This window comes from Sprattus sprattus (genome assembly GCF_963457725.1).
Source record: "Sprattus sprattus genome assembly, chromosome: 10".
NCBI classification, from domain to species: Eukaryota; Metazoa; Chordata; class Actinopteri; order Clupeiformes; family Clupeidae; genus Sprattus; species Sprattus sprattus.
In genome coordinates this window covers 2,067,689-2,092,688 of record NC_137908.1, presented here as the reverse complement: position 1 = coordinate 2,092,688, position 25,000 = coordinate 2,067,689, and the positions used below count along the sequence as shown (strand labels likewise).

The 25,000-nt window shown below is 46.2% G+C and overlaps 1 protein-coding gene across 1 annotated transcript in view; it reads left to right on the top strand.

Annotated features, from left to right (window-relative positions):
- foxp4 (forkhead box P4) overlaps positions 1-9,105 on the top strand; it is a gene marked incomplete at both ends in the record, with an annotated part of 43,314 nt that extends 34,209 nt beyond the window's left edge. Inside the window, 4 exon segments of the mRNA XM_080845665.1 lie at positions 430-496; positions 6,099-6,146; positions 6,258-6,430; positions 8,955-9,105. Coding sequence (XP_080701791.1) covers positions 430-496; positions 6,099-6,146; positions 6,258-6,430; positions 8,955-9,105 — 439 coding nt within the window.
- Positions 9,106-25,000: the final 15,895 nt, after the last annotated feature.

Sequence of the window (25,000 nt, the reverse complement as noted above, 5' to 3'; positions counted from 1 at the left end):
CTGAGCCAAGTGTGTGTGATGTGTGTGTGGTGTGTGTGTGTGTGACTATGTGTGTGTGTGTGTGTGTGTGTGATGCTCTGGGCCAACAGAATGCCTGTGTTTACAGACATGACTGGTGTTTGGTGACTGCTGTTTGTGTAACCGTAGTGTGTGTGTGTGTCTGTGTGTGTGTGTGTGTTTATTTGTGTGTATACTCGTCTCTGGTGTGTGTGTCTGTGTGTGTGTTTTGCCAGACATTGTTTTCAAGCACAGAAACAACTTTGTTTTAGAAAACAATCCTTTGAACTCCAAAATGTATTTTTTATTGGAAATAACTTATAATGGATTGATGTATCATGTGAACGTATTGTAACATTTCACTAAATGTTCTCTGTGTGTGTGTGTGTGTGTGTGTGTGTGTGTGTGTGTGTGTGTGTGTGTGTCTTGCAGAAGCCCCACCCTCGTGAAGAACATGATTTCTGGACTCGGTTTCGGATCCCTCAACGCCAGCTACCAGGTGAGTGTTACCCCGTAGCACAGTGACACACACACACACACACACACACCCACACACTCTTGCCACGGCTGAAATAAAGAAATTAAGTCTGGATCAAAAGCACAAGGGCACTGATATCAATTTCCTGTTATAATTAGCACATTCCCAAACCTCCTACACACACTCTTCCCATGACACACTCTCATACACGCCTGCACACACACACACACACACACACACTCACAGACACACACACACGTTGAAAGGCACTCCGATGATTTATAGCGTCAAGTATTTGTCAATTAAGGTCACTGCATAAAATTAGTGTCTGTCCCAGAAAAATCTCTTAAAGCTGCAGTGTCATAGCAGCCTTCTCTCTTCTGCCTCATATGCAGAAACCACACTCTCTGTGTGTGTGTGTGTGTGTGTGGGGGGGGGGGGGGGTGTTTTGTGTTTGTTTTTTTACAGTGTTGATGGATTGAGATGAGTTTGTGGTGGTGTCCTTTTTCTGCCTCTTCATATCTTTCTTTTGCTTCCTTTCACTCTGCCTCTCTGTGTGTAAGCGTGAGTGTGTGTGTGTGTGTGTGTGTGTGTGTGTGTGTGTGTGTGTGTGTCTTTCTCCCTTTCTTTCTCCGCATCTCAACATCTCTGTCTGTCTCCCACTGTCATCTTTACACTCATCCATCTCTGCTGACGACAGTGGAGTCAACAGTGGCAACGCTCTCTCTCTCACACACACACACACACACACACACACACACACACACACACACACAGACACACACCGCCACACAGCTAAACAACCCAGCTAAACAGGGATCAGTCCACACAATCCCCTACCTCACACTGTGCCACACACACACACACACACACACACACACACACACACACACACACACACACACACACACACACACACTAACACACACAGGCAGTGCCCCAGTCTACCCTGTCCCCCCCTGACTCTGCGTGCCATTGCTATGGAAATTAAGGCAGCCATGCAGAAACGGCCACACACAAACAAGCGTCTCGCTACAAAGGCTGACACACACACACACACACACACACACACACACACACACACACACACACACACACTCCGACACAAACAAGCGTCTCGCTACAAAGGCAAACATGCAGTGGCACCGTCCCTAGCTACCAGCCTGCTCACTCAAGCACACACACACACACACACACACACACACACACACACACACACACACTCTTTTACTTTCTCTCTCTACTTTTCAGGCTAGTGTCCACTTCATGTTTTGAATCCCAGAGGTCTGCTGTTGATTTTAACCGAACAAACTCCTTTAACTGAATTTAAAACATCTCTATTTCGATGTGTTGAAGTAAATGAAGTGTGTGTGTGTGTGTGTGTGAGTATTGTGTAGTGTGAGACAGACACACACAGCTTTGAATGGGAACCAGTCTGAACCCTCTGAGCTCTTCTCCTCTTCAGCAGGACATCAAAAACAATAAAATTACAGACCACCTAGGGCCACCTTATAATAAGGCTTCATCCTGGCCAGGTCACTTTCCACACACACACACACACACACACACAGTAGTGGCCACCACCACAGCCATATTCAAACCACTAATTACATGCCTACCGCTTCAACTTTCGGCCATCGAGCAGCCCCACTGTAGATGAGAGAGAGAGAGAGAGACACACACACACACACACACATACGCTGGTGCTCTGCAGAGTATAATTTCAAGGCAAGTGTGTGGGTGTGTGTGTCTTCAGCTTCATAGCGAGATTTCCGGAAAGCTCATGTTCTTCCCGTTCTCCATTCATTTAACACACTAATGAATACACACACACTACTGAATACACACACACTTACACACACACTAATGAATACACACATGGCAACATGGATTTCAAGTGTGTAAAACTGAAAAGATAATTTTTCAGTCGTGTTTAATTAGACTTTTTCCTTCATCAACTAAATATCAGTTATGACTGAAACATCATAAAATGACACCTCCTATAAATTCAAACACACACACACACACACACACACACACTCACACACACGCACACACACTCCGTTTCTCACCCAATAGCCTTCATATTTCAGGCTGCACATCTGTTGCAATTAGCCCGTATTTGACCTAGGGTGAACAATGAGCAGTTCCTCCAGGGTTCAGACGTGTGTGTGTGTGTGTGTGTGTGTGTGTATGCGTGTGTGTGTGTGCGTGCGTGCGGCACTCTCAGTCGTTCCTTTTTTTTTCTCTCTGTCTTTGGCGAGTCCCAACATTTCAGAGTTTTACGGTCGTTTGCGTTGGCATGGGATGCCCATAAAATTCTCAGTTCCACTCCTCCTCTTGGGTATGAGTGTGTGTGTGTGTGTGTGTGTGTGTGTGTGTGTGTGTGTGTGTGTGTGTGAGAAGGGTGTTTCTGGTGCAGACAAACTGACCAGAACGTATCTTGCTGAGTTTTCCATCAGCCATGAAATGTCAGTGCCTCTGGATGTGTTAGTTTCTCCCTCAGCCCTGTGTGTGTGTGTGTGTGTGTGTGTGTGTGTGTGTGTGTGTGTGTGTGTGTGTTTCTCCCTCAGCCCTGTGTGTGTGTGTGTGTGTGTGTGTGTGTGTGTGTGTGTGTGTGTGTGTGTGTGTGTGTGTGTGTGTGTGTGTGTGTGTTTCTTCTTCACCCCTGTCGCTCACTTCCTGCAGAACTACCCGCCCTTCTCCCCCACCCAGTCCTTCCACTCTTTAACACCTAATGACCAACGCAAGGATTTAACTCTCTCTCACACACAGACACACACACACACACACACACACACACAGGACTTTAATGACATGTACATGCTGGGCAGTAGAACTGAAACACTGCACAGTTTTTCCTTTTTAAAGAAAAATAAGCAAACTGAACTTCCCTTTTCACCCTCTCAGATCTTACTCACAAAATTGACAAAATGTTACTGAGAAAAAAGCAGACACACACACACACACTCACACACACACACACACACACACACACACACACACACACACACACACACACACGCACTCGCACGCACGCAGAAAGAAAGTGATTTTCAGCGATGAGTGTGTGAGTCCGTCTCCGGTCGGTAGCTGCGAGTGTTAGGCTGCCGCAGAAGCGCAGCGATCCGTGGCTGATTGGAGCGAGCGAGAGAGTCTACAGCAGCAGAAGACGGAGGGAGAGAGAGAGGGAGGGAGAGAGAGAGAGGGAGGGAGAGAGAGAGAGAGGGAGTAAGAACAGGCAGGCACACCGGGGAAACGTGGGGAGCAGATGCCCCCTAGTGGCCCAGCACTGGGAACTGCAGGCAGACAATAGCGAGCGCAGCTGGTGTGTACGTAGGCTGGAGGTTGAGTGTGTGTGTGGAGGGAAGACTGCTGTGGTGTGTGTGTGTGTGTGTGTGTGTGTGTGTGTGTGTGTGTGTGTGTGGAGAGAAGACTGCTGTGGTGTGTGTTGAGGCTGGAGGTTGAGTGTGTGTGTGTGAGAGTGTGAGTGTGTGTGTGTGTGGAGGGAAGACTGCTGTGGTGTGTGTTGAGGTTGGAGGTTGAGTGTGTGTGTGTGTGTGAGAGTGTGTGTGGAGGGAAGACTGCTGTGGTGTGTGTTGAGGCTGAGTGTGTGTGTGTGTGTGGAGGGAAGACTGCTGTGGTGTGTGTTGAGGCTGAGTGTGTGTGTGTGTGGAGGGAAGACTGCTGTCTTCAGTGAGAGGAGAGGAGTGGTGGAATGTCACCTTAAAAACGCTGTTTATCCAAATTGGAAAATTTAAACAAAGATTAATCTGAACCGTGAGTCAGGGGTTGTGTGAGGCACATGTTCATCCACACAACATCACTCACACACACACACACACACACACACACACACACACACACACACACACACACACCATATTCACTCTCACACAAATCTGTGTTTCTAACATGGATACACACTGTTAATGGATTTCTGTGCAAGTTTTTTTTGTTCTTCTCCTTACCTATTCTCTGCGTGATCAGACGTGTGTGTGTGTGTGTGTGTGTGTGTGTGTGTGTGTGTGTGTGTGTGTGTGTGTGTGTGTGTGTGTGTCTGTCTGCAGCCTCCTACACCTCAGGGCTGTGTGTCTTTATACACTCATAAACACCTTTTACTACCTGCCCCGCACAGCCTAGTCGGCCCAAAACAGCTAGGCACACACACACACACACACACACACACATACACACACACTTAAGTAACCAACTCATAGCCTCATGACCTCAGTCACTACTCAGCCTGAAGCAGACATGCCTATACGAGAACCACACCCCTCTCTCTCTCTCACACACACACACACACACACACACACACACACACACACACATAGTGACTAACTCCAGGCACTCTCTAGTCAGCCCTCTGAGTGTCGTGGTTTAGTGGAGATGACAAAAAATCAGAGGTGGTTGTCATGGAAATTGCTCGTGCTTCAGCTTCTGTCGTCTAGGAGAGTTCATAGCACAAGATCCCTCTCACACCTCTGTCACACACACAGACAGACACACACACACATACACACACACACACACACACACACACACACACACACACACACACACACACACACACACACACACACACACACACACATGCCTCCTGTTGTCTAGACTCTTCTGTGTTCCATCCACTTCACATAAACCACAGAGTGGGCCAAGTGCATCATGGGTGGGTGATTTAGGGGCAAAAGTCTGAAAAGATTCTGCCTCTCTGGAGGTGAGGTCAGGGCTCGGTCCAGGTGTGTGTATGTGTGTGTGTGTGAGTGTGTGTGTGTGTGTGTGTGTGAGTGTGAGTGTGTGTGTGTGTGTGTGTGTGTGTGTGAGTGTGTGTGTGTGTGTGTGTAAGTGTTGTGAGTGTGAGTGTGTGTGTGTGTGCGCATTCTGAGTGTGTGTGTGTGGTTCTGAGAGGGGACCCAGTGGCCCTCCGTAATCATGGCTACTCGTGGCTGCCCACAGAGTCACCCCCCCCCCCCCCCCTCTCCACCTGCTCCGCACCCGTAGGGGGCACCCCCCACCCCTCTCCAGCGGCAGGGCACCTCCTCCACACACACACACACACACACACACACACCTCCTCCGCACCCGTGGGGCCGTGGCAGAGAGCGGGCAGACGCCCTATGCCCGTGGAGTGTTTGGTCACTCCAGTGTCCACTCCTCTCCACTCGCCATCGCCGCTTCAACGACTCTCACTGCCTTTCAACCTGGAATGTTTGGGAATGTTTGGGAATGTTTGGGAATCGTTACACTGATTCTGTCCCTCTGTCACGGCCCGGGCAGGCACGACCCAAACTTCCTGAACTCCCTGAATTTACATAAACTGACTTTAGATTTTTGAATGTCCATCCTCTCCTTCAACTGACATCGGATTGTGTGTACTTCATTTTATATTGTGTGTGTGTGTGTGTGTGTGTGTGTGTGTGTGTGTGTGTGTGTGTGTGTGTGTGTGTGTGTGTGTGTGGATGGATGGAATTAACTTGTACCCAAATATATGAGTGTTTGTGAGTGGGGATTGATGTGTATCCATATGTGTTTGTATGGGATTAACTTGTACCCATATATATATGTGTGTGTGTGTGTATATGGGATTAATGTGTCCCCATATGTGTGTGTGTGTGTGCAGGCAGCACTTACAGAGGGCAGTCTGAACCTGTTCAACAGCTCCACAATGGTGCCAGCAGCGTCCTGTTTGTGCATGCTGGTCTGCATTGGGTACAGATGTGGATAGAAAGGTATTTTAACACTCTCTCGTGTGTGTGTGTGTGTGTGTGTGTGTGTTCAGGCGGCGCTGGCGGAGAGCAGTCTGAGCCTGCTGAACAGCCCCTCCATGGTCAACAGTACAGGGGGGGGCAGCCTCAACATGCTCCACGTGGGACACGATGACGTCAGCAGCACCGTGGAGCAGGTCAACAGCAACGGCAGCTGCAGCCCCGGCCTCTCCCCACAGCAGTACGGGTAAGCACACACACACACACACACACACACACACACACACACACACACACATATTATATACATTAAATATATACATTATAGACCTATAACTCTCCCCACAGCAGTACGGGTAAGCATTTAAATAATATATACATTAAATATATACATTATAGACCTATAACTCTCCCCACAGCAGTATGGGTAAGCATTTAAATAATATATACATTAAATATATACATTATAGACCTATAACTCTCCCCACAGCAGTACGGGTAAGCATTTAAATAATATATACATTAAATATATACATTATAGACCTATAACTCTCCCCACAGCAGTACGGGTAAGCATTTAAATAATATATACATTAAATATATACATTATAGACCTATAACTCTCCCCACAGCAGTATGGGTAAGCATTTAAATAATATATACATTAAATATATACATTATAGACCTTTATACAGCAGTATGGGTAAGCACTTAAATAATATATACATTAAATATATACATTATTTACCTATAACTCTCCCCACAGCAGTACGGGTAAGCACTATATTAAAATAATATATACAATAAATATATACATTATATACCTATATACAGCAGTATGGGTAAGCACTATATTTAAATAATATATACATTATATACAGTATTAACTCTCCCCACATCAGTAAGGGTAGCAATAAGCACATATATTTAAATAATATATACATTAAATATATACATTATATACAGTATTAACTCTCCCCACAGCAGTAAGGGTAGCAATAAGCACATATATTTAAATAATATATACATTAAATATATACATTATATACAGTATTAACTCTCCCCACAGCAGTAAGGGTAGCAATAAGCACATATATTTGAATAATATATACATTAAATATATACATTATATACAGTATTAACTCTCCCCACAGCAGTAAGGGTAGCAATAAGCACATATATTTAAATAATATATACATTAAATATATACATTATATACAGTATTAACTCTCCCCACAGCAGTAAGGGTAGCAATAAGCACATATATTTGAATAATATATACATTAAATATATACATTATATACAGTATTAACTCTCCCCACAGCAGTAAGGGTAGCAATAAGCACATATATTTGAATAATATATACATTAAATATATACATTATATACAGTATTAACTCTCCCCACAGCAGTAAGGGTAGCAATAAGCACATATATTTAAATAATATATACATTATAAACGTTTTAGAGCAGTATGGGATGCCTACCCACAATACACTAGTTATGTGTTCCAATATACAAAATTGCAGAACCTCATACTCACATAACAATAATAATACAATAATAACATTGATAAAATAATAATAATAATACAATAATAACATTGATAAAATAATAATAATAATACAATAATAACATTGATAAAATAATAATAATAATACAATAATAACATTGATAAAATAATAATAATAACATTGATAAAATAATAATAATACAATAATAACTTTGAGAAAATAATAATATTGCAATAATAATACAATAATTATATCAATAAAATACTAAAAATACAAGTATTCTTAAGTGAGCACTCACAATGCTCTAAGTAGCTCCCTTGTATGCCTCAATACCATTATGATGGCCAAGATTAATTTCCCCTTTGTCAGTGTTATTTTTGAATTGACTTGTGTTGTGGTGTTATGAAGTCAGTACGATGTCAGTCTCTGCTACTCCATGAAATCTGACGTGTGTGTGTGTGTGTGTGGGTGTGTGTGTGTGTGTGTCAGACACCAGATCCATGTGAATTTTTTAAGTGACTTGTGTTGTGGTGTTATTAAGTCAGTAAGATATCAGTCTCTGCTAGTCCATGAAATCTGACGTGTGTGTGTGTGGGTGTGGGTGTGTGTGTGTGTGTGTGTCAGACACCAGATCCATGTGAATTTTTTAAGTGACTTGTGTTGTGGTGTTATGAAGTCAGTAAGATATCAGTCTCTGCTTGTCCATGAAATCTGACGTGTGTGTGTGTGGGTGTGTGTGTGTGTGTATGTGTGTCAGACATCATATTCATGTGAATTTTTTAAGTGACTTGTGTTGTGGTGTTATGAAGTCAGTAAGATATCAGTCTCTGCTTGTCCATGAAATCTGACGTGTGTGTGTGTGTGTGTGTGGGTGAGTGTGTGTGTGTCAGACACCAGATCCATGTGAATTTTTTAAGTGACTTGTGTTGTGGTGTTATGAAGTCAGTAAGATATCAGTCTCTGCTTGTCCATGAAATCTGACGTGTGTGTGTGTGTGTGTCAGACACCAGATCCATGTGAATTTTTTAAGTGACTTGTGTTGTGGTGTTATGAAGTCAGTAAGATATCAGTCTCTGCTTGTCCATGAAATCTGACGTGTGTGTGTGTGTGTGTGTGTGTGTGTGTGTCAGACACCAGATCCATGTGAATTTTTTAAGTGACTTGTGTTGTGGTGTTATGAAGTCAGTAAGATATCAGTCTCTGCTTGTCCATGAAATCTGACGTGTGTGTGTGTGTGTGTGTGTGTGTGTGTGTCAGGCACCAGATCCACGTGAAGGAGGAACCCACTGAGATGGAGGAGGACAGCAGGCCCGTCTCCCTGATGGCCAGCGTCTCCCACAACCTGAGCATGAGCGCGGCCGACGAGCGCGACATGGAGGAGGAGCTACCCACGGAGGAGCTGGAGTAGATTGGCTGACGGCTGAAAAGGGGGCGGCCTCACCCCCGCCCCTTAGATTAGGAGGATGAGGAGGAGGAGAAGGAGGAGGAGAGATGAAAGTACCACAAACCAAGTGAGGAAGACAAAAAAAGATTGGAAAAAAAAACAACAATGTCAAATAAAACCAAAACAGGGTTAGACCTTACCTGCTCATAAATGCAAAAATGACAGAACACCACTTTATTTTACACCCCCATTTTAGAATACCCCTCTTCCTTTCATCCTGTAAGTGTATACGACCCCCCCCCCCCCCCCCCCCAACCCCGACCCTGGATCTCCCAACACAAGCTCTTTGTCCACCGCAGTCCCATAGTAACAGTATCCAGGTGGAGTCATAGAGACGGTTGTCACGGTATCCAGGGGGATTGTAGTTGTTAAGTTGTTGTTCAGTGCTGGTGTTGCTTTAAAACCAGAAAAAGTTCAATATACATACAGGTGTGTGTGTGTGTGTGTGTGTGTGTGTGTGTGTGTGCTAGGCATACACACATAAGATTGTCATTGTTTTGAGGTCCCCAAGAGTTCTATCTCTTGTTTTTGTTTTTGTTTGTTTTGTTTTTAGTGCTATTTTTGTTTTTTTTATTGCGTACAAACACTGCTTTTGCTTGCGGACGGAAGAACAACGATGGCCCTGGACATATGGACTGTTTGAACCCCCTGGGCCCCAGGGACCCCCACAGGGACCCCCACAGGGACCCCCACAGGGACCCCCACAGGGACCCCCACAGGGACCCCCACAGGGTCCGGTCTGAGGGGACGACACGGCACTGACAAAGTTGATCATTTTATTAGAAGGCGACAAGTGAGAACTCACGCATCCGCATTGGCCAACAAGAAAGACTCCGAACGTCACGTCCTCGCCTACCTGAGGCTCCCCTGAGTGTGTGTGTGTGTGTGTGTGTGTGTGCACGCTGTGTGTGCTGTGTTTCTGAAGTCAGTGTGGGCTGGTGAAATGAGAGGGGGGGGGGGGGGGGGGGGGGTACTCTCTATCTGGGGGCAATGTTAGCCTTGGAGATCAGGCATAGACTGTTGGCCCATGGGAGAGAGCGAGGGAGCAAGGGAGAGAGCGAGAGAAGGAAAGATGAAAGGAGGGGAAAAAAGGCCCCTGTCTGTGTCTCTTTCTGAGGGGATCAACACGCTCCAAGTGTGTGTGTGTGTGTGTGTGTGTGTGTGTGTGTGTGTGTGTGTCTGTGTCTCTTTCTGAGGGGGATCAACACGCTCCAAGAAGCAGCAAGAATGTTCTGGGTTTTTCACCCCTTCTTTTGTCAGAAAAAAAAAAGGACAAAGAAAAAAAATCCTCCCTCATACACACACAAATAAATACACAAAGGAGAAGAAAAACGATGTTAGAGGGAAAGGATCTTTGAGGGGGGGGGGGGGCGGCTTCTGTCCCCCCCCCACCTGAGGGAAGGCTGGGTGTGTGTACAGGTTGGGGGGGGAGGTAGAGGCCGACACACAGCCCACTGTACTGCTCCTTTCAATCTCACGTGTGCAGGTTTTCATTTTAATTATTATTATTATAATTATTTGCCTTCACTGGTAGTCCTTTCCTTCCCAGGATCAGTGTTTGTTTTGCCGTGTAATCCAGTACGGTTTTGTCATTTTATTGATTTGTTATCACCATTCCATATCTCTGATCAGACAATAGATTGACCCCCACACACATGTACGTTTACACACACACACACACACACAGACACACACACACACACACACACACACACACAGGGTGGGAAGATTCACAGCGTTTGCTTTGCGAAAAGATTAGAATTTTAGTTTTGTTTAGTTTTTTTTGGTTCACCAAATACCTCATGCCGTAGAGTCCCCTCCTCCTGTCCCTGCTCTGGCCAGTGTTAATAACCAGTTGTTGATAACCAGTGTGGTCACACACTTCCAGTGGTCACCTCTAGGTGGCGTGATGTGATGACTAGATGCGTTTCACTGTGCAAGTTGGGTGTCCAAATAGCATGTGAGATTTTGTTTTGTTTTTGGATCAAACACAAAAGCGTACCATTGTTTTCAGCAGTGCCATACCAAAATTTAGCAATTTTTCTTTTTCTTTTTGTTTGTGTATATTTTCCCCATTATGCTTTCGTTACAGGTTACCAAAGAAATGTGTAGAAAACCAAAAACCCTTCCTTTTTTGTTTTTGTTTTTGTTATTTTGTTATGAAATTAATCATTTATAATTTTCCTCCCAAAGGACTGGCCAAAACTACAAAGATTCATAGCTAACTGGTTGCTCTTCTTATTACTTTTACAATTTAATGCCAATGTCTCGTCGTTTCCTTACAGTACCACAGCATTTCCAAATACCAAAGTGTAAAATACAAAAGAGAATTTGGTTTGCTTAAACGCTGTTGGAAAACACGTTCTGTAGAGAAAACTCACTCACACACTCTCTCTGGGATGGAACCAGGCCAAATATACAGTATTAACAGGCTTCTTGCAGTTCCATAACTAAAGAGGGAAAAAAAAAGAAGAAGCACTTAAATCGTTCTGAAGAAACTGCTCTTCTCAGCTCAGGCTAGTGACTGTCTGTGTCGAGAACAAACAGAGCCTCGTCGTCAAAGATTGCAATTCATTTTACTGTCATAAGGCACTTGAAGAAAAGAAGAAAGAAAAAAAACGAAAGACTGTATTATACTCTCATAGGACAGTAGAAGCCAGCTTTAGCGTTAGCATTAGCTTCGGTCACTCTCAGAGCAGCATCACTCATGAAAGGGAGGGATTTATCACGTAGCCGCTGATTAAACCAACTCAGTAATTCCTTCCGTACCAAAAAAATAAAGAACAAGCGATTCCTAGGAACAAAAAAATAGTTTTTAACCTCAGCATTCCGCCTCCACTACTAGAAACACGTGTGTGTGTGTGTCTGTGTGTGTGTGTGTGTCTGTGTGTGTGTGTGTGTGTGTGTGTGTGTGTGTGTGTGTGTGTGTGTTTGAAGTCACCGCTGTCTAAGTCGCTGAGAAAACATTTCAAATACTTATTTGAACCTTCAGTGACCAGAGTGCTTGTCGTTTGCGTGCGAGTGTGTGTGTGTGTGTGTGTGTGTTAGTTCGTTGGGGGGTGGGACGTGGGGAATGACTGACACCCATTCTAATCTGTTCACACTGGTGGGAGAGAAAGCATTTTGCAGGAACAATTTTTATAATTTTTTTCCCAACCCACCTCAGCGCTCAACTCGTTGCACTTCAAACCATTTTTGATCAAAGAGGAAAGACATTACAAATGACTGACGCTGTCCCTCAACCTCTCCTCAGTTAACCCATTGGCAGCGTGAGCCCTGAGCGCAGATATTAAAGGAACGTACCAACAACACCCTGGGACATCTTGAACAACACAATAGAAAACCAAAAAAAAAAGATCATGCTACCTCCTTTGAAAAAATAAATAAATGGTTCACACAACGTGAGACTCACAAGAGAGAAAAAACAAACTAACCCCGTATTATTACAGCTATAGTGTTTTTTGTGTGCATTCCTCCTCGTAAAACGGAAAAATACCAAAATCCTAGTTAACTGTCACTTCAAAGACACAAAGCAGGCAGGCGTGTGTGTGTGTGTGTAGCCACGCTGTATCCGTGAACAAGGGGGAGCAGTCGGACTACCAGGTGGCACACGTCGCATTCAGAAAAAGATGACTACCTCTCCAAAAGAAATAAAAACCCTTAAAAACGCTGGTGAGTCGTGAAGCATTAAGTGGTCAACATATTTAAAAGGTCTATTCCAAATTGCATATTGGCCATCTTTAAGTGTTCTATTAGCATAGAGTCTTCACAAGGCTTCTGACTGCACACGCTTAATTGTGCGCTCTAATTGGGTGCGCATAATAATAGCCGGGGCCTGCTTTAAGCCAATGAGAGTCACCGAGGTGGCGGGTCATTTGCATACGCTCAATGGGGCCGTGTCAAAAGTGATGACGAGCAGAATGCATTAGCTGGCTGCCCACCGCCTCAGAGAGGACTATGGGTTCCAATTAATGCAATGTATGGCTTTTGTGATGGCTTTGAAAAAAAGGACAAAACACACTCACACACACGCACACACACACACACACACTCACACACACACACACACACACAAAGTCGGTCATTGTACCTTTTGGCAGTGAGTGCAGCATGTAGCCGGTAGCTGTGTGTGCGGGCCGATTGTGTGCGCTAAGCTGGATCTGTGCAGACGCAGACCACCGCACACACACACACTCTCTCTCTCTCACACACACACACACACACACACACACACACACACACACACACACACACCACCTGTGCTTCACTGCTGCACTAATGGAGGAGAGAGCAGGAGTGTGTGAGCCACCACTCCTATCCCGGCCGCTCAGACTTTCTCCTCCTGTACACTGCCTGGTTAGTTACACAGACACACAGACACACACACACACACACACACACACACACACACACTGTCCAGGCTGGAGAGCTTCGTATGCCTACCAAATTATCCAAAGAGAAACCCGAGCTTGAGCCCCTACTGCTGCAAGCCCCCAGTGCGGAACCCTAATAATAATAAAGATTATAATAATAATAACGCTAAAGATGATGATGATGATGATGATGATGGTGCATATGAAAGAGGAATTTCACTGATACTGATTAACGAGGAACTGCTGCGTCCACTAAACGATCTTCAACGTGCTTTATGGTACACCTGTAAACAAAGTTGTTTTATAAGATGTAGATTGACATACGTCGATGGTATTAGCGAAGGCCATAACACTTGCGTTACTTCTCCAAAACTTGTTATGATGTATTTCTGTATATTGCAGCTTGGCTTTGCTCTGAAGGGGTCTTCTCTTTCTCTTTTTGTCTCTTTCATTTCCTTTTTTGGATTGTTTTTATTTTTGTTTTTATTTGTTTTCCCGCACCTGTTTAGCTATTGTAAAGCTTTGAGCTCAGAATTCCTATACTGTACCGCTTCTGCTGATGTCTGTATTTATCATATTAAGTGCTGCAAGTATCACGGTTAAATAGGTTTTTTCCCCTTGTTTCACTTTTTTCTTCATAAAAACGTCTGGGACGATGATTTTTTTTAAATGTATTATCTCTATAAAAAAAAAAAAAAAAAAAAAAAAAAAGAATTAAAAAAGTTCGATAAGCGGTTTAGGGTACCACACCTGTTTGTATATTTATCTTAGCTAGGTCTATTTTGATACTTTTCGTCTCTGTACTTGCAGTTCTGCATTTTTAAGGAAAAAAAAAAATGAAAGAAAACAAAGTAAAAAGTTGAACTCATTGTGTATTGATACCTCAGAGGGATTTTTCTCAAAGACAGGACCAAAACCTCAAAAAAGAGAACAAGAAAAAAAAAAAAAAAAAAAGATTAAAGATATGTAGCCCTCTCCTGCTTTTAAAGACAGAGCAAAATTCTAAGGTGTTTCGTTGGTCCAAGTTAGGTGCCAATATGTGTATAGATTCCCTTTAAACTGAACCATTCCTGTACTGACATCACATTCTGATGCGTTTCCAGGCAGGGCAGAGGTGGTAGGGAGTGCGTCTCAAGAGTCGCCGTGGTAACCGATGTAAACGCAGGCTCTGAACCCTCCCGAGCAGCAGATAAAGAGAGCTGCGCGTCAGTAGGAAGGGAGGATAGAGAGAGAGAAAAAGAGAGAGAGAGGGCTGTGAACTCTGCTTTATAAACTCAAACGTGTCCTCTGTCACTGCGCTGAACGCCTGTCCCCCACAGATCTGAGAGAGTGAGAGAAAGAGAGAGAGAGAGAGATAAAGAAAGAGAGAGATAGCGTCGTTGATTTCCCTGTAGACATAAGACTAAGGACTCGACTTGCTCTCTCCAGTTGACAGAGGACACAAAGGCTTTATAGAAACACTATTCCATAGATTGTGTTTTGTTATTTCGTTTTGTCATTAAGTGTTTGCAAAGCGTACTTCTCTCAGCGGCATACCAAATGAGTGTTTTTATTTTCCCTAGTTGACCTTTTTTTCCCAATATATATATATATATATTATTTTTTTTTTATTTGCAGTCTTGCAGAAATGAGTTTCATCATCTTTGCCCACCAAAGGGTGTTGTTGTGGGGGGCCATTTTGTATCCCAAAACTGACTAACTCACTGAGTCTCCCACGACGACCGAAACCAAAACAATAAAGAACAGATGCGCCTCAGCGCTGCAATACTGCTCCACTCTTGCGTACCACTGTTAGCGTTAGCGTAGTCCTGGCGGAGGCTCTCGGCTCTCTCCGGCTGTTAGCTGGCTTTGCTCGTAGCTCCGCCCCCTGTGAAGAGTGGCCCGAGTGCCCAGCCTAGTGGACGACCACTGTACTGCAGCCTCCCTCTGGTCGCGTCCCTTAACAAATATGTTTTAACGTTTCCACCAGCGGCGCAAACTCTTCTTTAGTTCCTGTCTTATCGTTTACCTCTTTCTGTTTTTGTTTTTTTTTTATCTTTAAAAAGAGACTCGGGGGGGAAGAAAAAAAAAAGGTGGTGGTTTTGAGATGGTATTAAAGAAAAGAAGGAAAAAAAAACACAAAAAAGGCAACTGGCCATCCACCTTGTGTTCGTGCTCTTTTCCACCCCGGGGCGGCCGGCCATGTTTTGACAGTCACTGCCGATCTTCTTCATGCTGTATAAACCCCTATATCTGTGTATTTGTAACCTGAATCTTCTTCTGTCTGTCCACGCAGACAATAAAAAACTGTACAGTAGATCTAGTTGCATGTAATCTGTACTAATTATTGACAATGGCATTATAAAATGCAATAAAATACTTATTACACTGTCCATTGGTGTGTGTCTGTTTGTGTTTTCTGTAAGCTTGTGTGAATCCTGGTGCTAAATCAGATGCCTTATTAACTTGCCATAATTATGTTATATAAATCACTGTAGGCTTTCAGTGGAGCCATTCTGCAGTATCTCTGACTAACTTTGTGAGAAATAGCACTGTGGTAAAATGGATAAACCAATATAAGAGCTGGTCAACAGTATAAGTACTGTTACAATGGAATGGTAATGGAGATTTAAATGTGTTATAATATTATAAATGTATGATGATTATATAAAGATTATATAGCATAACGCTTTTCTCCACAGTAAATACTGGGTAGGCTTGGGATCATGGTTACTACAAGCGATTCAAGAGCTTTAAGCTGAGATGTCAACAGTATCCTCTTAGCGTTAGCGTAGTTCTAGCGGAGGTCTCAACGGTATCCTCTTAGCGTGAGCGTAGTTCTAGCTTAGGTCTCAACAGTATCCTCTTAGCGTTAGCGTAGTTCTAGCGGAGGTCTCAACAGTATACTCTAGGGAAGTACTTCCAAAATACTCCCTACGAGTAAAGTTATAAGATATGACCTCATCAGCCCCTATCAGATGGGGTCCATTGCATTGGGATCAATAAAGTGTCTATCAATAAATGGATTATGTCACGATGAAGTCACAAGGAGCTGGTGTGAGGGTAAGTGTCCCTGAGTGAACAAGGTCCTATGAGGCCCTATCCTATCAGTGTGAGTTATCCTATCACTATGGTTACTACAGGACAATAGACTAGACCCTATCCTATCGCTATGGTTACTACAGAACAATACATCAGACCCTATCCCATCGCTATGGTTACTACAGGACAATACCCCAGACCCTATCCTATCACTATGGTTACTACAGGACAATACATCAGACCCTACTCTATCAGTGTTACCAAGGTTACTACAGAACAATAAACCAGACCCTATCCTATCACTATGGTTACTACAGGACAATCCATCAGACCCTATCCTATCACTATGGTTACTACAGGACAATAGACTAGACCCTATCCTATCGCTATGGTTACTACAGAACAATACATCAGACCCTATCCCATCGCTATGGTTACTACAGGACAATACCCCAGACCCTATCCTATCACTATGGTTACTACAGGACAATACATCAGACCCTACTCTATCAGTGTTACCAAGGTTACTACAGAACAATAAACCAGACCCTATCCTATCACTATGGTTACTACAGGACAATCCATCAGACCCTATCCTATCACTATGGTTACTACAGGACAATAGACCAGACCCTATCCTATCACTATGGGTACTACAGGACAATACACCAGACCCTATCCTATCGCTATGGTTACTACAGGACAATAAATCAGACCCTATCCCATTGCTATGGTTACTACAGGAGAATACACCAGACCCTATCCTATCACTGTGGTTACTACAGGACAATACATCAGACCCTATCCTATCACTATGGTTACTACAGGACAATAGACCAGACCCTATCCCATCACTATGGTTACTACAGGACAATACACAATACCCTATCCTATCAGTGTGAGACTGCATCAGACCCTATCCTATCACTATGGTTACTGCAGGACAATACACCAGACCCTATCCTATCACTATGGTAACTACAGGACAGTACATCAGATCCTATCATATCACTATGGTTACTACAGGACAATTCCTCAGACCCTATCCTATCACTATGGTTACTACAGGACAATTCCTCAGACCCTATCCTATCACTATGGTTACTACAGGACAATTCCCCAGACCCTATCCTATCACTATGGTTACTACAGGACAATACACCAGACCCTATCCTATCACTATGGTTACTACAGGACAATACACCAGACCCTATCCTATCACTATGGTTACTACAGGACAATACACCAGACCCTATCCTATCACTATGGTTACTACAGGACAATTCCCCAGACCCTATCCTATCACTATGGTTACTACAGGACAATACACCAGACCCTATCCTATCACTATGGTTACTATAGGAGAATATACCAGACCCTATCCTATCACTATGGTTACTACAGGACAATACACCAGACCCTATCATATCACTATGGTTACTACAGGACAATACACCAGACCCTATCCTATCACTATGGTTACTACAGGAGAATACACCAGACTCTATCCTATCACTATGGTTACTACAGGACAATAGACCAGACTCTATCCTATCACTATGGTTACTACAGAACAATAGACCAGACCCTATCCTATCACTATGGTTACTACAGGACAATACACCAGACCCTATCCTATCACTATGGTTACTACAGGACAATACATCAGACCCTATCCTATCACTATGGTTACTACAGGACAATACACCAGACGCTATCCTATCACTATGGTTACTACAGGATAGGCCAGACCCTATCCTATCACTATGGTTACTACAGGGCAATACACCAGACTCTATCCTATCAGTGTGAGACCAGACCACGCCGGTCTCCATAGCAGCAGCAGCAGCTCATAGCGTAGCACTCTCACGCGTCAGAAGGGAGCATCCAGACCACGCCGGTCTCCATAGCAGCAGCTGCTCATAGCGTAGCACTCTCACGCGTCAGAAGGGAGCATCCAGACCACGCCGGTCTCCATAGCAGCAGCAGCAGCAGCAGCTCATAGCGTAGCACTCTCACGCGCGAGAAGGGAGCATCCAGACCACGCCGGTCTCCATAGCAGCAGCAGCTCATAGCGTAGCACTCTCACGCGTCAGAAGGGAGCATCCAGACCACGCCGGTCTCCATAGCAGCAGCAGCTCATAGCGTAGCACTCTCATGCGTCAGAAGGGAGCATCCAGACCACGCCGGTCTCCATAGCAGCAGCAGCTCATAGCGTAGCACTCTCACGCGTCAGAAGGGAGCATCCAGACCACGCCGGTCTCCATGGTAGCAGCAGCTCATAGCGTAGCACTCTCACGCGCGAGAAGGGAGCATCCAGATCACGCCGGCCTCCGTGGTGACAGGCGCCTGTAGACAGCTGGAGCTGCCGATGGCGGCGAGAGCTACTGCTACGCCAGAGCGCTAACGCTACGCTAGACGAACCCGCCCATGTGGTCCAGACCCAGCATTTCCTCTCTCTGCCCCGTACCACCCCGCCCCACACCACCCCCCCCCACACCACCCCCACCCCCACCCCAGCCATAGAAAGCGCTCCATTGTGTGCGGGGCGAGACACAGAAATGTGCTATCAATTAGAGGAATGAAGGGAGGAGTCCCACAGAGAGAGAGAGAGAAAAACAGAAGAGAGTAAAAATAGCGTCGGCCATGACACTTGGCTGCGGTGTGTCTGGCGCGAGGGAGCGATTGGAAGTGAAAGGGGGGGCCCTGTGGGGGGGGGGGGGGGGTGGCTGCTAGGCGTACCTGCTGCTGTGAGGTCTGGAGGGGGGGGGCATGAGAGCTGAGAGCTGGCCCAAATGCTGCACAGGAAGAGGAGGGCTCAGGGAAACATCTGGAGCGGAGAGGGGGGGGCATTAAATAACACTCCCGCTTCCGAACACGCACCCACCCACACACACACACACGCGCACACACACACACTCAGAGAGGACAAGGCTGAGGCCTGCCTGTTTGAAGCAGTTACTGCCCCCCCTGCCCCTCTGGGGTGCATTAGGGTAATAGGGTAATGTTTACAGTTAAGTCCATAATTAATGAGCGGCTCGTTCTCCGATGCTATCACAGTCATGCAGAAGCCTATGAAGCACACGCCTGCAAGGGTCAGTCAGTGACAACACACACACACACACACACACACACACACGCCTGCAAGGGTCAGTCAGTCAGTGACCACACACACACACACACACACATACGCCTGCAAGGGTCAGTCAGTGACCACACACACACACACACACGCCTGCAAGGGTCAGTCAGTGACCACACACACACACCTGCAAGGGTCAGTCAGTCAGTGGCCACACACACACACACACACACTCCTGCTAGGGTCAGTCAGTCAGTGACCCCCACACACACACACACAACACACTCCTGCAAGGGACAGTCAGTGACCCCCACACACACACACACAACACACTCCTGCAAGGGTCAGTCAGTCAGTGACCACACACGCCTACAAGGGTCAGTCAGTGACCACTCACACACACACACACTCCTGCAAAGGTCAGTCAGTCAGTGACCACACACACTCACGCGTGCGCTTGCACAGGTCAGTCAGTGACCACACACGATGCCATCAGAGAAACAACTCACTTGGCCATTTATGTCTTTGCAAACCGAATGTCCTTGGCCATCCCTTGGCCCAGCTGTCACAGTACCTCTTGGTTCATTTATCTGCATTGCCATGACAACGGAACGCATCCATCTCTCTCGCCTGGGCTTGCTGAGTGAGATCAGTTAGCGTGTAGTTAGCGTGTAGTTAGCGTGTAGTTAGCGTGTAGTTAGCGTATAGACCAAAAGTCTTTCTCTCCTAGTGTGCTCTTCAGGCTGGGCTCGCTGAGGGAGATCAGTTAGCGTGTAGTTAGCGTGTAGTTAGCGTGTAGTTAGCGTGTAGTCCAAAAGTCTTTCTCTCCTAGCGTGCTCTTCAGGCTGGGCTCGCTGAGGGAGATCAGTTAGCGTGTAGTTAGCGTGTAGTTAGCGTGTAGTTAGCGTGTAGACCAAAAGTCTTTCTCTCCTAGCGTGATCTTCAGGCTGGGCTCGCTGAGGGAGATCAGTTAGCGTGTAGTTAGCGTGTAGTTAGCGTGTAGTCCAAAAGTCTTTCTCTCCTAGCGTGCTCTTCAGGCTGGGCTCGCTGAGGGAGATCAGTTAGCGTGTAGTTAGCGTGTAGTTAGCGTGTAGACCAAAAGTCTTTCTCTCCTAGCGTGCTCTTCAGGCTGGGCTCGCTGAGAGAGATCAGTTAGCGTGTAGTTAGCGTGTAGTTAGTGTATAGACCAAAAGTCTTTCTCTCCTAGCGTGCTCTTCAGGCTGGGCTCGCTGAGGGAGATCAGTTAGCGTGTAGTTAGCGTGTAGTTAGCGTGTAGTTAGTGTATAGACCAAAAGTCTTTCTCTCCTAGCGTGCTCTTCAGCCTGGGTGTTTGTGTGTGTGTGTGTGTGTGTGTGCGTGTGCGTGTGCGTGTGCGTGTGCGTGTGTGTATCAGGTGCTTTGTCATGTCAGTAGAGTTTGTTTTTCCAAGAAGCTGTTCTTCATTTGGGTCCACACATCCTGGGCCTTATCCTGTGAGATACTGGAGACTGATGCGAGGGCCTTATCCTGTGAGATACTGATGACTGATGACTGATGCGAGGGCCTGGGCCTTATCCTGTGAGATACTGGAGACTGCAGACTGATGCGAGGGCCTGGGCCTTATCCTGTGAGATACTGGAGACTGATGCAAGGGCCTTATCCTGTGAGATACTGGAGACTGATGACTGATGCGAGGGCCTTATCCTGTGAGATACTGGAGACTGATGACTGATGCGAGGGCCTTATCCTGTGAGATACTGGAGACTGATGACTGATGACTGATGCGAGGGCCTTATCCTGTGAGATACTGGAGACTGATGTGAGGGCCTTATCCTGTGAGATACTGGAGACTGATGCGAGGGCCTTATCCTGTGAGATACTGGAGACTGATGTGAGGGCCTTATCCTGTGAGATACTGGAGACTGATGACTGATGACTGATGCGAGGGCCTTATCCTGTGAGATACTGGAGACTGATGTGAGGGCCTTATCCTGTGAGATACTGGAGACTGATGACTGATGACTGATGCGAGGGCCTTATCCTGTGAGATACTGGAGACTGATGTGAGGGCCTTATCCTGTGAGATACTGGAGACTGATGCGAGGGCCTTATCCTGTGAGATACTGGAGACTGATGTGAGGGCCTTATCCTGTGAGATACTGGAGACTGATGTGAGGGCCTTATCCTGTGAGATACTGGAGACTGATGCGAGGGCCTTATCCTGTGAGATACTGGAGACTGATGTGAGGGCCTTATCCTGTGAGATACTGGAGACTGATGACTGATGTGAGGGCCTTATCCTGTGAGATACTGGAGACTGATGACTGATGCGAGGGCCTTATCCTGTGAGATACTGGAGACTGATGTGAGGGCCTTATCCTGTGAGATACTGGAGACTGATGCGAGGGCCTTATCCTGTGAGATACTGGAGACTGATGACTGATGTGAGGGCCTTATCCTGTGAGATACTGGAGACTGATGCGAGGGCCTTATCCTGTGAGATACTGGAGACTGATGACTGATGTGAGGGCCTTATCCTGTGAGATACTGGAGACTGATGACTGATGCGAGGGCCTTATCCTGTGAGATACTGGAGACTGATGACTGATGCAAGGGCCTTATCCTGTGAGATACTGGAGACTGATGACTGATGCAAGGGCCTTATCCTGTGAGATACTGGAGACTGATGTGAGGGCCTTATCCTGTGAGATACTGGAGACTGATGCGAGGGCCTTATCCTGTAAGATACTGGAGACTGATGCGAGGGCCTTATCCTGTAAGATACTGGAGACTGATGCAAGGGCCTTATCCTGTGAGATACTGGAGACTGATGCGAGGGCCTGGGCCTTATCCTGTGAGATACTGGAGACTGATGACTGATGCGAGGGCCTTATCCTGTGAGATACTGGAGACTGATGACTGATGTGAGGGCCTTATCCTGTGAGATACTGGAGACTGATGTGAGGGCCTTATCCTGTGAGATACTGCAGACTGATGACTGATGCGAGGGCCTTATCCTGTAAGATACTGGAGACTGATGACTGATGCGAGGGCCTTATCCTGTGAGATACTGGAGACTGATGCGAGGGCCTTATTCTGTGAGATACTGGAGACTGATGCGAGGGCCTTATCCTGTGAGAGACTGGAGACTGATGCGAGGGCCTTATTCTGTGAGATACTGGAGACTGATGACTGATGCGAGGGCCTTATCCTGTGAGATACTGGAGACTGATGCGAGGGCCTTATCCTGTGAGAGACTGGAGACTGATGCGAGGGCCTTATCCTGTGAGATACTGGAGACTGATGCGAGGGCCTTATCCTGTGAGAGACTGGAGACTGATGCGAGGGCCTTATCCTGTGAGATACTGGAGACTGATGACTGATGCGAGGGCCTTATCCTGTGAGATACTGGAGACTGATGACTGATGCGAGGGCCTTATCCTGTGAGATACTGGAGTCTGATGCGAGGGCCTTATCCTGTGAGATACTGGAGACTGATGACTGATGCGAGGGCCTGGGCCTTATCCTGTGAGATACTGGAGACTGATGCGAGGGCCTTATCCTGTGAGATACTGGAGACTGATGCGAGGGCCTTATCCTGTGAGATACTGGAGACTGATGTGAGGGCCTTATCCTGTGAGATACTGGAGTCTGATGCGAGGGCCTTATCCTGTGAGATACTGGAGACTGATGACTGATGCGAGGGCCTTATCCTGTGAGATACTGGAGACTGATGACTGATGCGAGGGCCTTATCCTGTGAGATACTGGAGTCTGATGCGAGGGCCTTATCCTGTGAGATACTGGAGACTGATGACTGATGCGAGGGCCTGGGCCTTATCCTGTGAGATACTGGAGACTGATGCGAGGGCCTTATCCTGTGAGATACTGGAGACTGATGCGAGGGCCTTATCCTGTGAGATACTGGAGACTGATGACTGATGCGAGGGCCTTATCCTGTGAGATACTGGAGACTGATGACTGATGCGAGGGCCTTATCCTGTGAGATACTGGAGACTGATGACTGATGCGAGGGCCTTATCCTGTGAGATACTGGAGACTGATGCAAGGGCCTTATCCTGTGAGATACTGGAGACTGATGACTGATGCGAGGGCCTTATCCTGTGAGATACTGGAGACTGATGACTGATGCGAGGGCCTTATCCTGTGAGATACTGGAGACTGATGACTGATGCGAGGGCCTTATCCTGTGAGATACTGGAGACTGATGACTGATGCGAGGGCCTTATCCTGTGAGATACTGGAGACTGATGCAAGGGCCTTATCCTGTGAGATACTGGAGACTGATGACTGATGCGAGGGCCTTATCCTGTGAGATACTGGAGACTGATGACTGATGCGAGGGCCTTATCCTGTAAGATACTGGAGACTGATGTGAGGGCCTTATCCTGTGAGATACTGGAGACTGATGACTGATGCGAGGGCCTTATCCTGTGAGATACTGGAGTCTGATGCGAGGGCCTTATCCTGTGAGATACTGGAGACTGATGTGAGGGCCTTATCCTGTGAGATACTGGAGACTGATGCAAGGGCCTTATCCTGTGAGATACTGGAGACTGATGTGAGGGCCTTATCCTGTGAGATACTGGAGACTGATGCAAGGGCCTTATCCTGTGAGATACTGGAGCGTGATGACTGATGCGAGGGCCTTATCCTGTGAGATACTGGAGACTGATGTGAGGGCCTTATCCTGTGAGATACTGGAGACTGATGACTGATGCGAGGGCCTTATCCTGTGAGATACTGGAGACTGATGACTGATGCAAGGGCCTTATCCTGTGAGATACTGGAGACTGATGCGAGGGCCTTATCCTGTGAGATACTGGAGACTGATGCGAGGGCCTTATCCTGTGAGATACTGGAGACTGATGTGAGGGCCTTATCCTGTGAGATACTGGAGACTGATGCAAGGGCCTTATCCTGTGAGATACTGGAGCGTGATGACTGATGCGAGGGCCTTATCCTGTGAGATACTGGAGACTGATGACTGATGCGAGGGCCTTATCCTGTGAGATACTGGAGACTGATGTGAGGGCCTGGGCCTTATCCTGTGAGATACTGGAGACTGATGTGAGGGCCTGGGCCTTATCCTGTGAGATACTGGAGACTGATGTGAGGGCCTGGGCCTTATCCTGTGAGATACTGGAGACTGATGTGAGGGCCTGGGCCTTATCCTGTGAGATACTGGAGACTGATGTGAGGGCCTTATCCTGTGAGATACTGGAGACTGATGCAAGGGCCTTATCCTGTGAGATACTGGAGCGTGATGACTGATGCGAGGGCCTTATCCTGTGAGATACTGGAGACTGATGACTGATGCGAGGGCCTTATCCTGTGAGATACTGGAGACTGATGTGAGGGCCTGGGCCTTATCCTGTGAGATA